The sequence below is a fragment of the Anneissia japonica genome, unplaced genomic scaffold (assembly GCF_011630105.1).
Source record: "Anneissia japonica isolate Jap-2015-1 unplaced genomic scaffold, ASM1163010v1 scaffold287748_len1686314_cov196, whole genome shotgun sequence".
NCBI classification, from domain to species: domain Eukaryota; kingdom Metazoa; phylum Echinodermata; class Crinoidea; order Comatulida; family Comatulidae; genus Anneissia; species Anneissia japonica.
The window spans coordinates 478,565-496,457 of NW_022727190.1; the positions used below are offsets into that span (position 1 = coordinate 478,565).

The following is a 17,893-nucleotide window of genomic DNA, read 5'->3' on the forward strand; positions in this document are numbered from 1 at the left end:
ATTGAAAACCGGAACTACACTTCGCGAGCAGGGTCGTATAGAGGGGTCGCTCATCACAAATAAACTAGAAACGGTAGTCCACTACGTTACGTCTCTTATGGGAGATATAAGCAGAATACAAACAACATTTTGGTATGTTTTGTCTATTTTTGTGCATTTTTATTTCATATATATTATTACTATTATTTCACATACAAGAAGTCTCAGAAAAAGAATGAATGAGTTTTACTATACGATTTTATTTGTGGATTTCGCATTCGCCTTGTCAAAGTTGGGTTTGTTTATTTTTCATGGTTCAATCATGTTTCTTCGGGGCCAATCTCTGCTGCTGCGTAGGCGAAGCCTCTCTGTGCAGTGTAGTCCGTGATGAATGCCTAACTTATTAGGCTATTCCCATTTTTTCGTAGCCTTAGCTTAATATGATTTTTAATACTGACTTTCTGTCTCTATGATTCTATATACATGTATATGTAGAGATACCTTATTCATTATATTATTAATATTTAATACTAGTATTATTAATCTTCAATTTCCTTCTCTTCTTTGTCCTTTGTGTTTATTTACTGTAAGTTGTATTCAATTACATTTTTATTCCAAGAAGTTAAAATCTTCTCTGCAAGTAACTGGTTGTGGTTACCATGGAGTGTGGTTCAAACTACTGTACTACAAAATAAGGTCATTTCTGTAATCTTCAACTTTTATTTTTTAAGTCAGTATTTACTATAGTGCAGTACTAATATTGTCATACAGTTTTGTTTTATCAGTAGGAAGAGCCCCTTCTCTGAAAGAATGAACACTTCAGTGGCGGCTCTAGGATATATTTTCTGGGGGGACTAAGTTGTCCGACAGGGGGAACTTGAGCTCGTAGGCTCGAGCTGGGGGAAGAAGGGGTTGAGAGGGGGTTCCCACTCCTTAATGAGATTTTTTTTTTAAAGAATATCAATCTCTAGATGGCTGAAAATGGCACTCTCAGACTGTGATAGACATGTGTTGGCTTGGTGTGGGCCTATTTTTATATGTTTTACATTCTGACTGCCCGACGAGCTCTGTCCGGCGGGGGTTGGGGGCTTGACCTGTGGTGGGTTGGCTTAAGCATCATTCTCATTTACATTTCTGGCCTTATCTACCCGTCTAACAGCAACCCGTTTAAACTATAGTACCTAGCCACCCCTATTCTTCAATCTTAGATCTATCATTGAATAAGATAAAAACTTAAGTGTCCCCTTAACTAATGATAGTGATTGATTAGGGTTTGGATTAATGTGGCACCGGTAGTAAGTGTCCCGGCAGCTATAGTGTATAGTGAAGAACACTGGCTAAATCAACACCAGAAGTTTAAACCGTATGTAAGAGACACAGACAGAGGGGCGAATAAAAATCAAGGTAAATCAAGTTTTAGAAGATGTATTTTCCCTTGTTTTTCAGAGAGAGTCTCCTTAGGGGTTCTAATGAAAAGTTATTCTACAGTCCTATATTGAACCTAAGTGCCTTACTATTTATCATTGATTTATTGAATTAATTAATAATATTATTATTAACATTATGCCTACTTTTTTCCCCTGTAAAATATGGGCATAAAAATAAATTAAAATGCCTTCTTGTCTGAGAGAGTACAGTACATGCGATACATAAGTTTGAAAAATAAGTGAATAAATATATAATTTTAATCATTAATTTTTATTGAAATATTATTTAATAGTTGAATAGTCATGCATGTTTTACTAGTCTATGCTTAATTAAGACAGCTGACCGTGATTGTCACTGTATGTAACAATACAGAATGTGTAAAGCAGGCTCATTAAACTACTGTATATCTCGATAAGGTGGCTTCTCCCAGCTTGGTTTCTCGGTATATTTATTGTCATTTTTAATGAGGATAGCCTTCACTATAAGCAATCAGTGAAACATGAAATAAAACCACATTCATATCAATAATATCAGTAACTACAATACAGCTTCATCGTTGTTCTAAAAATAGATTATAAATAAATCGTGCAAAGCTCTGACAAGCAGTTCAGTCATGGTGGATTATAAACGTTTCTTAGCTAACTAACAGTGCTTAGCATGCATACTTTTTTTCAAGAGAATAAATACTGTAGGTTTTTATATAGTGGTCTATACAACTAAGTCTCAGAGTGCTTTTCCACATTATGAATGTCTTCTTCTGCTTCCCCCACACATTTATAACACAATCACATTTAAATTAAGAGTACTGGGTTTTGTAACTGTTTAGTACTATACAGATGTCCTCCTTTAAGTGACAAGTCTCATAAATTTGTTGTTGGTTGGGTGCTGAAATAGTAAAACAATGCCAGGTTTAATCCATGCTGTTATAAATCATAATTTAGACTTATTCTGTGGAGGATTATTTTGCCCAGAAACGTGAAAGTTGTAGGTGGGCCTCTGTGTACAGAATGATTGGGTTGTTGACATTCAGAATTTATTTACAGTTTGCAGTAGGGGAATGAGGTGGAAATTATATTATTTTTACTTAAAATTGTAGTTCACTTGGTTCAATGTTCTATAGAGAAATGACATTTAAAGTAGAAACTCCTTAAGTTTATTACATTATTGGATTACTGACACACTTTAAGCTATTAACATTCTTTTTCTGAACTGTTTAACCTGCATACTATCATTTTTTGACTATGTTTATTTTCATAAAGGGCTAGTACTGTACAGTACCAGTCGTCTACGATAAGAACTTGCTAATTTTATACATTATACTGTAATACGGAGATACAGATCTATAAAAGTTAAAGGTGATTTTATTTACCATCAGCAAATATTAATCATTTCAAATAAAAATAAAATTTCATTTTTGGCCAATTAGCGCACCCACCACCACAAAAAATGGAAATTTCAGGAAAAAAATTAAAGTTTTTTTAAAATTTTTATTACGCCCTCCGCTGCCTTGAAATGTAATAATGTGTACATGTTTTTCAATATTTAAAATCCATTTATTTCCATTTTTGCATTATGCTTGGTAGAAAGACAGAAATATATTGTACAGTAATATGTGTTTGTCTATAAATGGTATTACAGTATGTATTTCAAAAAAAGGGAAAAAAACATACTGTTGGGATGAGATTGGCTTCAGTTATTAAGAAAGTTATGAATTGAATGGACAAGTAAAAATCAGTCAAAATACAATACCCTCTCTCATCTTACTAAAATAACAGTTTACATGTAGATTTGCTTCAAAAAAAGCCTAACCTCTTGTTTTCAGAGTTCATCGAAGTAGATAAAATTCCCATTGAAAGCGCAAGAAATTCATTTGACTTTAACTATCCCTGGTTAGCTGAAAACCATTGCACAAACTAACACCTACGATGCAGGCTAGGACTTGCATGCATTTTGGATTGTATAAAGTTAATCATCTGTACAAATAAATAGAATAACAAAACCAATGAAAATTGTGGTATCAGTAAAGCTAACTTAGTAACACTGAACTACTTGTTGGCAGTGTTTTCCGATGAGGGAGAAGATCTGAAATGATAAATGATGTTTGCTAACTACAGAAAATATTTAGAGATCTCTGCCTACATTCATTCATTTCACATTTATTCAATCAATGGGGAAAAAAAACATTGTAATGATGGGGATATTCTTTAACACTTAACAGTGATTTAATATGGGTAGATATACAATATTTTCAATAAAATAAATAGTAAAAAAAAAGATTAATAAATTTTACTATACTGTTTGAAGGTTTGCATGGTGAATATTAAATGCTTGTTGTACACCACATACGTAAATAGTTCTCAGAACTACAGTATCCATGTGGTGTACCTCAAGCATTTAACATATTGAACTATACTATTAGTAGATTTCTGTTACCTTTAAAATAAATTCTATCAAACAAAATAATAATTAATAAAAATATTCACTTTTTTTCATAATATAACATACTGTAATAGCAAGTAAATACTTATAATGTGATTAAATGAATATACAGTATATCTAAAAAGAATGTGAATAAAAATATTCCATCTGCTTTAAAAATTGTTTTTCTTTTTTGTGCACGAACCTATACTGTACAGTATATCCTGCCTTTGTTGGAACGATGGCACTGAATATAAACAATGCACAAGATGTCTTCGTTGTATAAAATATTAAAACCAAGCAATGAGTCATACATACATAACAATAGTCTACAAAAATATCAGTTACACCTATATCATGATTTTTTTAAAACTCCAAATTGCATTGCAACTGTATTAGTACACACAAAGGAACAATGATAATAAAGAAACAATAGATGTGATAAACAGTACTTTTACAAGGGAATTGTGAAGACTTTCTTGGGAAAGAGTTTTGCTGTGTCTGAAATCTTGTAACATTCAATCAGTATCTCTTAAACCAGGTGTGTTTTTTCTATATAATATAATGAGTATATTAACCTTTTTAATTTTTAAAATGTTTACATTTGCATATAAGTTGTATAGTATTTAAACGTGGAGAGCCTCTTGACAGTGTTATTTTATTTATTATAGGAAATCCTGCTTGTTGGTTTACTATTGTATTGTTCTGTTATATGTCATGTGAAAAGAGAAAATAGATCATACTGTCTGATATGATAATGCTGTGTGAGGAACAGTATGATATAAAACTGTTGAATTATGAGTAATCTATGTTTGTTTCTAAAAATATTCTAAATCTATATGTTAAAAACAAGTCCTAAAGCACTGACCAGATAATGAGTAATAGTTTTTTTTTTTATTTCGTTCCTAAAATTACAAGGCTAAGAATTACTTGAGGTGTTAAGGGCTAAAAGGAATAAAAGAATAACAAAACAACTGTCAAGCTCTCTGCTTAAAGTGCTTAAGCATGCAATCCTCTAGATATTAACCTTGTTTGCAGTTTGACTTTTTTAGCTCCAATGAGGAGCTCTAGCAGTACCCTGCTGATAGATTAATTAATAGATCTTTTTTGTATGAGCGGCCGTTAGGGCCACTAAAATCTCATCGGAGCTTTAAGATACGAGAACTTGTTTTTGTCAAATTTCTGTGCAAATACCTATTTATCATACATAGTAAGAAGGAAGTTTAGGCTATCAGAACAACTATAATTCAGATCAGATTTAGATGGGCTGAGTGCAACATGAGGCTGCAAGGGCGTATGTGGTCAGTGTGTGACCACTGGTTAGGAAATAGTGAGTTTTCCATTGTTCAATGACATGAAAGATTCAGAAATTCCTGACTGTCCAGGTCAACCCAAACCACGTCCAAGCTGGATTTTAGACATCATTACTCTACTTTAAATACTCTCTGTCTTTGCGTAATTGAAAAACATCACTGATAAAAGAAACAGACCCTACAGTATCCAATTATAGGCATCTGGTTAGGCTGTAAGAAAGACAGAAGTTGTAAAATTAATGCTGAAGCTGTGGGAAGTAGATCCCGTACCTCTATGGCCACTGGTGGGCCTAGTTTTTTTGGAGCCAGTCTTAAGCCAGCTACCGTATACAGTAGCCCACCAAGATGTGAGAAATAGTGTACCAAATACTTTTTTACTTCCCTAGTGTAGACCTGATCTGAGTGAGAGCCAGTCTATCAAGGACTGATAAATTTAATGATCTACCTGTGGGATGCAGAGACTATTCTTGCTTGTATCCTTGTGCATTAACCTTGTGGTTTTACCAAACTAGATGGAGCCAGGGAGTGTTAAGATGAATGAGTATGTAATTGGTCCTATTGAATAACTTTAATGTTTCCTAAGCATAGGGTATTATCCTGTTTATACTGTAGTATGTCATTCAGATCTTATCACATACTAACTTTGCCAAGATTCCCATTTGATATATCATGTAGAATGTACAGCCTAGATAATAGGCCTACCAGTACAGCTTACTTTTTGTGTATGTAAAATTGGATTGTACTTTTTGTGTTTGTTTTTTAGCATTAAATGTAGTGTCTATAAGAGCTAACTGTATACAGTCAGTAGACACCATACACTGTACTGTATGTGAGTGATCCAGTATCACGGTTCACGAAAAAAATTCATTTAGAGTATTGAATACAGTTAAAACATGGAGGTTTGCTTAAGTCGACTTTGCCTACTGTACTGTAACTCGAATAATTTCTAAGTTGATTTTATTTTACAATTTCCATTCAATTTAAATTTATTTTATTTGTCCATTTGTATAAAAACATACATGGAAATGTGTTTTGTGCACATGATATATCGAAAAACAAGTTAGACCATAAAGATAACCAATGAAATATAAAACAACAGAGAAAAATTGCAGCAAAATTATTGTGTTTTCCATTAATCAGCGATCTGTAAGTCAAATTTAAGTCAAACAATTTTTCAAAATGCCACTTACAGTAGGCAAGTTCAACTGTAATCTCATAACTGCAATTGAGATTTTTTACTTTTATTGCATAGATAATTATAAAGTGCATTGTAAGGAGACAAAGTGAAATCATTGAAAAAAACATTGATTTTAAATATTATTAGTTCAATATCATTGTTTGCTCTAAATTTGTTTTCTAAAATTTATTTTTGTCTTCTTTTTTTTTTTTTTTTTAAATTAAATTCATCTATGGGTCACGTTTCAAAATGTATAATTTAATAGTTTTTATGGTAGTAAAATCATACGATTTTTTAAAACCAATGACATTTAATTTAATTCATAGAGTTTATAAAAAAACGATGCATTATTTAATTCTTTTGGAATTGTGCCATTAATACTTAATGACTCATGGTCTGTAAGTTTTACCATATGGGAACGGTGATAGAAAAACAGTCAAATAACACTCATTTCCACTGTATCGTTTAATTTTTCCGGTGTTAGGGGCAATAACTATCATCAATTTGATGATGTTCTTGCAAGTATTCAAACTGCTGTCCTACTTCTGTCACCTAATCAGATTTTATAGTGACAAGCAAAAATCTAGGATTCCTATGCTTGAATGAGTAGCACTGAAGCAGAGGACTTCAAGGTATATATTGTTTATCTTCGTCTTTATGTAGTTACTTTCTGATATTAATCAAAAATAAGGAAATGTAAATTGTCTTAATACAATAGTGACATGCTGGTACTTTTTGCATTCTCAAGTACCCTAAGTAGATTGTCAATGTTGGTTACAATTACACCTCAGTTTCCTTATTGTTTCGGTCAAGTAGTAGAGATTAAAGTCATTTGCAGTACAGCCTCTGAATATAATAAATAAATAAATACATACTTGTATATATTATATAAATGAATTTAAAATTATTTAATTTACTAGTACTTGACAACTTTTTGAAAATGCCGACGTAGGACCGGCGTCAATTTCTTAACGTCGGCGATTTTTTGCCGGCGTGCTTTATCCCTAATTTTGAGGGCTGCATATTAGATTGGGTGCGTGGCACAATGACATCACAACAGTCATGAGATTTGGAAGTAAACAGCAAGAAAATGTGTTAACTTTGCAAAAAAAAACACATGTATAACAAAATTAGGTCCTAATGTAGCAGATGTTGGTGGTAGCTACAACATGTGTGAAAATCCTAATTGTACTTGAAATTTGGATATATATGTTGGACAGAGAAAAACAAAACATTATATTAGTAGTATAGATGTAAACAACTACTATACATGGTTCCTGTTTGTTGACAATATTTAACTCCATTATCCTTTGTTTTGCATTATTGTGAAGAACATTTCAATCAGGTGCGTAATGATAATGGTACCATTAAGGTTAGAGTGCATTCTTTTTTTCCAATACAGATGAAACAAAACCTGTTGCCAGTTCTACTCATCCAATTAACATTTCTTTTATGGTGAATGTCAAAACTATAAATTATAAAATAATACTACATGTAGTTTATTTAGAAAGTTGATTTATTCATTTTGCATACTAAAGAAAGTGTCTCATGTTTTTATTTCCATTATATTTATAGTCCCAGTCATAATATTATATTTAGACTGTGATGATACTATATTACATGTTAATAATATTCTTTATTGATATTCACCTTAACATAAAGGTATAATCAAGACAGAAAGACAAACCATGGACCTATTAATAAGTCCATGGAGTCTTATTATAGGTCCATGGACAAACAATAGAATTATTTTATTTTATTTATTTATTTAGGCACACAATACATGTGCCAAGGATTGTCAACAGCGAATATATCACTATCCTACTTGTAGGTGACAATCCCTTACACAAGACAAACATACACACACGATGCTTTACACAAACTAAATCTCCATAGGGAGTGGAGTTGTTTTGGTCGTGAGAAAAAATCCAGCAACTGGCTGGAATTGAACCCAGGACCCTGGGATTGGAAGGCAAGCATCTTAACCACCAAGCTATTCAACCAAAGCAAAAACCACACATACTGTACTGTAGTAGACTAATGTATGATGAGCATGTTATATGAAGATAGTAAAAATCAAATCAATATAGCATATAATATTTAGTGTTTTCCATAGATCAAGAAACTTCCTTTTACAGACTTGTTTCATTTCCAATAATTATCCACTTCACTAACAAATTATAATTGTGTTTACATTTGTCACTTTAATCATAAAATGGAGGATGCTTCCTGTTTCAAGAATTTAAATTAAATAGAAATCTGTCTGGTATAAAAATGAACATGAGGAAAAATCATTAAAAGGCCAGTGGCCCATCATTGTCCAGTGGGTCTGTCTATTAAATTATAACTTTAAACTTTATTATAGGACTGTCATTGGCGGTTGGTGTGCCATTCTTACATCCATAAGATGATTGGTTCAGTTCTTTTGTATTCCGATATTTACTATCATGGAGAAAATTAATATAATTTTTCCATGCCTGTGCAATATGAATTGCAAGAAAATTTATTAAATGGAAGCATTGATTTTTTAAAAATCAAAATCCCACCTTCTGTCAATCACTTTGTTTTATGTGATTATAACAGTCCCAATTGACCTACATTCATAATCAGTTGTCAATCATAATGTAAACAGCTCTCCCTTTTGGTATGAGACTTGGAGATACACCCCTACAGTGTTGACCTAGACACATAACGTAGCTAAAATGCAATTGTTCACAAGCTTATTTCATGATTTGTTTTTAGAAATATAAATTTATTTAGGAGTCCTATAACAGTGTAATGATATAAATGTTTTGCAATACTGTACTGTATATGAGTATTAAATATTGTTTTTTGTTTTTGTTCACATGAAAATCACTATCTTGTTTGATTGCCCACTCAAACATAGTGTCAGCTGATAATGTTACCACTAATCCTACAGTATGTGCCAACCAATTATCTGCGAAGGTCATTGTAATGCCTATACAGTATTTGATAATTCATAACCTATGGAGATCAGAGGAAAAAACATTTTAAAACCTTTATAAGCCTAGAAAATCGCAACCACCCTTTCTTCCCCCTGAAAAATCAGTTGTACAGTACATCATATCAAAAATTTGTTGTCCTCTGGATCCTGATTTTAAAGCTTTATTTTTGGCATGGTGTACGTTCCATCTCAATCGATGTACAATGTTTTACATTTGTACAAAAATGGCAGCCTTATACTGTAGTTAATGAATTATTTGTATTTTTAAATTTACATGTTTTAAAGAATGATATGAAAAAAAATGTGTTGCTACTTTAAAGAGATGAAAGGTAGTTCAAATCCATCATCAGTAAATGCTGACTATAACAGTAGACAAAATTCAAAACAAAATTTGATACAGGACAGGATCCAATTTTGGTGACTCTACAGTATATCATATTCATATAGCCTCCGGGAATCAAGTTAAATAAACAACAAAGTATAGTAACAATATAGTCGTTGATTTTAAAGTGGTATGATTTCCTTTGTTTACACTTTGTAACCATTGTCTGTAAATTATATAGCAAAATGGGAAATAAAGTGCAGGATGTACTTGTTTCTAAGGTGTTTCTAGGGGCATTTGAAGTTCATGTTTGGATTTTCCAATATTAAACTTTTACACAATGGAAGTCAAGCAGCTGTCACACTTGGAACCTTAGTAGGTTTACCAGTCATCGAATGTGGAGCCAAGATGTACAGTATTACGTGTCTACTATTTCTATTTCTGTTGTGTCATACGGATATGATGGAATAGAATGCTTAGCACAAAAGGTGTGGGAAATTTCCAAAATATCATTCTACATTAGCTCTACATGCTAAAAGAAAAGTAAGCATTAGCTCCAAATCCCTTATATATTTATTCTAAGAAACCTGCCTTAAGTCATTGCTTGAATGTGTATATTAATACTGTAGTTTTTTAGTTCTCCCTAGGGTGTAAATAAATACTGTGCTATTGGAAGGATCCTTAGGTCACTGAAAATAATTAACAAAAAGTAACACAACTAGACAGACGTTTGCGTGTACTTTTCTTTAGGACGGGAAAAATTCAGGTCTGTCGTACTGGCAAGTTTTGTTTTTAGTACATGTGTCAAGCATATTTTTTGTTGGCATTTCCACCGTAATTTTTAAATTCTTGTGAATTCATACTGTACTGTATCTTAATTGTATTGACTTTTGAAAAGGAAATAGGCTTTAAATATATGTAATACTTACTAGCCACGTTCAGGTGATTACTGTTGGGAAATCAGGACGGTAGACAGGCTTTAGAGTTAGTGCCATGGTTCAGGGTTCACTTAGTTGTAGCTCGCCTGAATATTCTTTGATTGACTTGTTTTATAATGACAGCCTGTTTGAAATGAGAAATTATTGAAATCAGGCATTAGATAGTTGGTTATTGTGATTGAGGTATGATAATTATTCATAATATGGTTTGAAATAATCCTGTAGAAGGTATAATGTGAATATACACAAACGAATAAACACAAACCTTTGAAAAAATGGAAATTGCAATGGAAGAAAACAAAATGGCTACTGTATACAGCCCAACCAACACACATTTTATTCTCCCACATACCTAAACCTAAAACAAAAGGCAGAGGAAATCATATTGCAGAGAAAAGTGAGTAAAAAACCCACAAATTCCCAGAAGACCATATACAGTATAGTTGCTATTAGCTGGACGTGGATTGTATTTGTGAAACTTTGTTCATCATTTCACCATTAATATTTAAGTGCTCTGTCTAAAGGCATGTTCTTGGCTTTAATTTATCTTCTATCATAACTTTTTCTTTGATCGTTGTGTTTAGTTATTGATTTTATTATACTGCATCTATCAATATATTAATAATCTGAATCTGAGGTTGGCTTTACATTTTGAAACCTTTTTGATAATCAATTTATAATTCTTTCTTATTTTTATTTTCAGGTCATGGAATATTTTTACAAGATGTAACAAGGAAGGAAAAAGGAAGGAAACGTTTTCAATACTGGTATTCAATGCAATATAGATTACTGGAAATTTGTACGATTATGCAATTTGAAATGCAAGAACAAACTTCCTTTATCTTAATAGATAGCAGGTTTGTTCTTGTTGCAAAATATTGAATTACTGTACATCACTGAAGATGCAATTTACACCCTTTCTTTCCATCTGTTTGCAACCTTGAATTAAGAGACAAAAATGGGAGAGCTGAAGGTATGGGTTGATGGTCTGCAGCGGATTGTATCTGGAATCAATGACAAAACCACGTGCCAGGATGTTATAATTGCATTAGCGCACTTCATGCGGCAAACTGGACGGTACACGCTTGTTGAAAAATCATCCAGTCATGAACGACCCCTGGAACCACATGAAAACCCTTTGAGGATTATGTCGCGATGGAGTGGTGGAAGTAATCGTTTTATTATGAAAAGAACTGGTGATGTAAAAAATGGTGCTGAAAAAAGCGCAGGTAAACGAAAGCCCTTTAGACTCTGTGAGAAACACCGGTCGATGGAAAATTTAACACGACCGAAGGAAACGACGGTCAAAAGAGGAAATACGTTTAGTGGATCCTGGAACAGTCAGGTTTTGAGTAAAAAAGACATTGCCACATCAGAAAGCAAACCTTCTGCCATTGATCTTGAGAAACTCTGGGAACTTGTGAGAGAGCAGGAACAAATCTTAGAGGAGCAGTATGAAGATATGGAAGACTTAGATATTGATATCGAAGAATTATTGCCATATGAAAGTGATCCACCTACGATTGAGGATATTGAAGATCAGATCATCCAATATGAACGCACACTTAAAAAGAATGAGGCACGTTTAGAAGAGGAAGAGTTCTGGGAGGATGAGCTGGAGATGGAGGAAGACGAGAAAAACAGCCTCATTGAAAAGTTGAATAAAACCAAAGAAGAAATCATAGAATGTGAGAGAGAAATTAAGAACAATAAACAAGAAATAAAACAATTAATGAAACTGTTAAAAGCAGAAAAAGACTTGGTGGACATAAAACAGCTGGATGATAATAATATGAAAATAGAGGCAGAGAAAAGGGAATTGCATGAGGAGCTTGAAGCGCAGGATTTTGAAAGTGCTGAGTATGAGCAGGAACTTGAGGAACTCAATGAAGAGTTGAAATTATTAGAAGTTGAGTTCAAGAGAAAGATTGAAGAGGAATTAAAACTACAAAGAGATTTAGAAGAATTAGAGAAACAAACACCAGCTGAAAAATCTGAAGAGGACCAGAAGACAGATGACAAGACTGATGACGAACCAGCAATTCCGATCAAACCACAGAAGTCGTCAAGCAATCCAATTGAATGTAAGTTAGAAATTTTATAGATTGTGAAAAAGCCCTTTTAATTTCAATTATTCACGATTATGTCAAATGTCAGGGCATAAACAAACTACGCCGTATGTTTTGTCTGCATTTTATTAACAGTTTTATGAACTTTTTATAAATTGGTTTTAAATTCAACAACTGTTATATAAAAATGCAGATAGTTACAGTATTTATTACTTTGGACAAGGCAATGTTTTTAAGTCTGTTTACTGTGGTGATCTATTTTCAATCCTTATTTGAATTGTTTTGATTTCTTGTTCTTGTTTTTTTTTTGTGGAAATGACGTACATAAATTGAATTGAAATATGCTGTAATTCTGTTAGCCAACATGGTTTGACTTTTGACATAGATGTACAATTGTAACTATAGAGGGCTTATTGAATCCTTGAAACATAATTTACTTACTTCAGCACCTATCATCATCTTCCTACCCTATCATTTAATATTGAGGATTTTTTAAATTGTGATGGCCTTCAATATCAATTAACTCTATTTTTCAATATAACACACATCTATGTTATAAATTTTCAGTTCTACGTGGAGGAGTTTTGCGACGTCTCAAAGGGAGCCCCCGTGAGTTAAGTGTTAGCCAAGATGAGCCGGAGGGTGTGTTTGTGTAAAAGGTAGGCGAATAACAAACATTTGTTAAAATTTTAACTCTATCACTTGTTTATCATATTAATTTATTTATCAAACACTTTACATAGTGTATTAAGCTCGCCAGCTAAAACAAACAGGGCTAAAGGAAATTGAACTGCCTGATAATATGCTACCATACAATCAAGGTATTCTGGGGATCTTAGATTAGTCTTAATATTCAACCATTTTGGTAATATTAGGACTGGCAGCATAAGAAGTGGTTAATAGCTTGCTTTATAAACTCTCTTGGAAAAATAATTAGGGAGGGAGGACTTTTTTAGTCAAGCCAGTTTAGCAGTGGTCTAAATCAATCATATTGAACATTTTAATTAAGATAATAGTATTAACAATTAAGTACCACTTTTTGTCCAATATTTGTTGCTTTTGTTAATCCTTGCCTCCTTAGATTTACACAGTTTTATTCTGTATTGTGAGTTTTGGTTTTTTAGTTTTTATTTTACTGTGTGTACAAATTGTTGTGATTTTTTATAAAAGGCTTAATAAAAAATGAATGAATTATTTATTCCAACTTTCAATACATTAGAAACATCTTCCTCTAAGTGGTTGGATAAGGCATTAGTTGTATATTTACAAAATTAAATTTAAAATATTTTGTCATGGGATTCTGACAAGTGATGGGGTGATAATATAAAGATTTTTTTATGATGCCTGACAGTATGAATATTTCATTTTTATTTCCAGATGCATCTTAGTGAGTCCTTACCTGTCTTTTCTAATTCATGATGCATGTACAGTAACTGTTCTCCACCACCAAACAGCTTTCAATACTTTGAATTGTAGAATACAAATTTTTTAAGGTTTGCTTGAAAATATAGTTGTGTTTTTCAAAAAAAAGCCATGTTATTTACTTCCAAATATTGTCTTTTTAGTCTTTGCAAATTAATGTTTAAATTTACAGAATCAATTTATATTTGATATTTATCTCATATACTGAACCTAATGAACTTTGCTACATATATGAAAATTTTCATTATTAGAAGATGGAATTTCAATATTACGTCTTGTACATCTTTGAGAAAATTGGTTGTATAAATCTTCCAGCATGGTGCCCCTTCCTACACGTCTTCAATTTATGGCCACACTGCTTCATGTTGAAGGCTACGCTTTGTGTGTATAGCAATAACTCTTGATTCTGTGCATTTGCATAGCAAAGACAGTACAGTATATTCGGAGGAAACAAAAACTCTTGTTGATTTCCATTTATTTTAAATAAAGTTAATACTTGTTGATAGTTAATACGCAATTTTAAGGTTTTTTCTAGGTGCTGTACTTGTTCCATTGCTAATGCCAATGGTTTCATATATTTTATCCTCTTTTTATCAGATTTACTGTAAAAAATTGAAAGTTTGTAATAGAAAAGTCAACACATTTTAAGCATTATTATCAGGTTGATAAGGTGTTTAATTTACCATATTTGGTAGGCCTATACCATTAAAGCAAAATAGCAATCAGAAGGTTTTCCATTCTGGTGAATTATGGTAGTTAATAAATGTGGCCCCGAAAAAATATCGATGTTAAATGATCATTGTTCTATTCTTTTTAATAACCTTGCAACTCACAGTTTTCAAAGACATACAATTTGTGCAATATACTACAGTGTTGAAATGAGAGCATGTGTTTTATCATGGTTTTATCTCCTGCCTAAAAATATGAATTCAAAGCAGATGTTAAAATTGTATGAATAAATTTAAATTGGAAGCAGTTTAATGAAAACCAAGTAGTTTAGCTTTTGAATATGATGTCAAACCTCCCCCTTGCTGAGTTCAAAATGCCTGAGTGGGTTATTGTAAGCACATGGTTTTAGAAGAAGGCTCTGGTGTTGTAAACAAACTGCAAAACTGAAATAATATCCATAATTTTTATAAATGACAATCTAGTTGTTTTATGCCTTCACTCCTCGTCACATACCACCCTCCCTCATCCCACCTTGTATTATGACTTATTGTAATATTTAAATAATTACCGGAAACAACATTTCCGAATATAAGATTATGGTGGTAATACTCTTTTTTTTTTGCAATGTCTTTCTAACAATGCAAATGTATATTATGAATGTCAATCAGTCAATCACCTATCAATCAACGATATGATCCAGACTTTGATACTAATGTTATTTGTTCTATTATTTTTGTTATATTTTATTTTATTTAGCTCACAACATGCAATAAACTATAAGGTGTAGGAAATCAGGTGAAAGTACACAAATTCAATTACCAACTTAAGAAAGTTGGAAAATATCACCTTGGTTCAATTAAGGCCAGCTGTCTTGCTGTTATAGAAATATTTTTAAGCCTTCCAAGTTTCCACACAATGGTGAGGTTTCTGGTAATGTGCCAACATACATAAATATATAATAACAAGAATACCACTTAACATGTGAAATAAATTTAGAAAGCTCTGCCTACACCCTAAAGTTCTATGTTGAAAAATGTATGTGATTTCATATAATGGGTGTGATGATATCATATTACATTGATGGGCAAATCACTATCGTTTTTGTAACATACAACTTGTGTGTGAACTCACTTTAGGATGCTTCAAAAGCAATTCCTCCTGAATTTGATAAGTGTAACCTTCATTTAAAATGTTTGTTTTAAGAGAACTTATTTTCAGGGATGTATTTATTATGTAGTTTACTTTAGATATAAGCTATAAATTAGTTTTGTAAAATTAATATATTATTAAGAATGGTTATGGTTTATTATAATCTGACAGAAGGTTATTTTTAATTACTAAATATTTGTGCCTTTTAAAATGATTTATTTTAACTTTGTCCACACTTTCAAATTGGTGTAGAAATTACATATTTAGACATATAATGGGAAAAACACAGATACTTGTTTAAGCCTTTGCACACTATCAATATTTATGTCACAGATACTTTTGATATTGATAGTGAGTGGCATTATCATGCCCATATTTGGGCAACATAGAAAATTTGATTGTGTGGACATAGCTGTACAGATGTCAACTAAGTTAATTATGTTCACCTGCTGCATCCTGTTACTGTAGACTTGCATGCACAGGTGTTTAATTGACAACTATTAATGTAAACTGATTTGAAAATTAATTTAGACTCTGTAAACCAAAACTTTAACTTACTTTGCTACGACTCGAACCGCATTGCCTGACGAAGATCCGATGATTGGTTCAAAACATAGAAAAGTAAGTTGAAGTTTTGGTTTACTCTAAGCGAATTTTCAAATCAGTATACATAAATAGAAACCAAATGAAGTTATTTGAACAATTGTAAATGTAAATGTACTCATCATTGTCATTCTTGGTGGTCGTTATTAGTCTATAATGTGATAACATGGTATGTTACCATCATAGTAAGAGGGCCACCATCAGTAGTCCAACTTCCCGTTTGTATTGTTATTTGAAGAATTTGTTTCATGTAAATCATTTGACATTTAATAATGTTGATAATCATTAACCATTTAAGTACTACCATCCACCACTATATATTTTGCTTCAGCGTATCAAAAATAGTCTTGGCATCTGGAGGATGTATATTTTACCCCACCTCTTTAATTATCAATGTATAATAATATTCTACCCATCTGCAATTGGTATGTTTATAATTAAGTTAATTCCTATATTATTACTACTGTACAGTAGTATGTACTGTAAATTGTTTCTCCTATTTGGTTTTGTACAGTCTAGATCATTTTTCTAGATTCTTAATTTGTATGGTTTCTGATGTAAAACTAAACTAAACAATACTTCCAAGTATCCTATTGTTAGCCTTCTTAAACCCACCTTCACTGAAGAGATTTTCAAAAAATGTTGCTATAAGAGAAATCATTCTATATTTTGTGTAAAATATAAAACAGTGTTTGCCATTAAGTTGTAAATATTAGTTATTAATATTCATGATGTGAATATTCATTAGATGTAAACTTCCTGTCAGTTGTTTAATGTCACTGTAATTGTAAGTAATTATCCTGTACATTTATTTTAAGATGAATGCTCACATATTTTAATCAATAAGTAATCCTGATACAAATATATTATGACAACAAAGTTGATCAATTTCATTTGTGATTCTTTATTTGTTTTGAATCCTGTATGATAAGAACAATACAGTACCTCCCCCCCCCCTTAGTAATTATGCAATGAACATTAATAATTGCCAGTAAGTATGCAGTATACATGATTGATAAAAATTATAAATATGAAAGATTGATATAAAAGCATTGAAACACATGATTGCAATACATAATTAAAACACATGATTGAAATCCATGAATACAGTAGTGCAATTTGATAAGCAAGTTGATTTGAGAATAACTCCAGTTTGCTCAGTAGTGAATGTCACATCCATATAAAAATGTCACGATAATGTAGGAAGATTTCTGCAACAGGTAGGTATGTTTTCCTATTAGCAAAACAAGTTGTCATGCTCCTTATAGTGGTAAATGTCATGTCTGTTTAAAAAGTGTCATAATTGGTGTTTCCGCATCTGGTACTTGTTTACCTCTTCAGCAAACAAAGGTGTCATTCTCCTCAGCGGTAAATGTCGCATCCGAATTAAAATGTCATAATTGTTGGTGTTCACAATTTGCTGCTAATATTTTCTGTGACA

At 32.0% G+C, this 17,893-nt stretch overlaps 1 protein-coding gene across 1 annotated transcript; it reads left to right on the forward strand.

The window, feature by feature from the left end:
* Positions 1-20: 20 nt before the first annotated feature.
* Positions 21-17,336, forward strand: LOC117113576 (ras association domain-containing protein 8-like). The gene is made up of 4 exons (XM_033256957.1): positions 21-132; positions 11,244-12,624; positions 13,177-13,268; positions 13,987-17,336. The coding sequence occupies exons 2-3, from the start codon at positions 11,499-11,501 to the stop codon at positions 13,263-13,265; spliced, it is 1,215 nt and encodes a 404-aa protein (XP_033112848.1). The 5' UTR covers positions 21-132; positions 11,244-11,498; the 3' UTR covers positions 13,266-13,268; positions 13,987-17,336.
* The last annotated feature ends 557 nt before the right edge of the window (positions 17,337-17,893 follow it).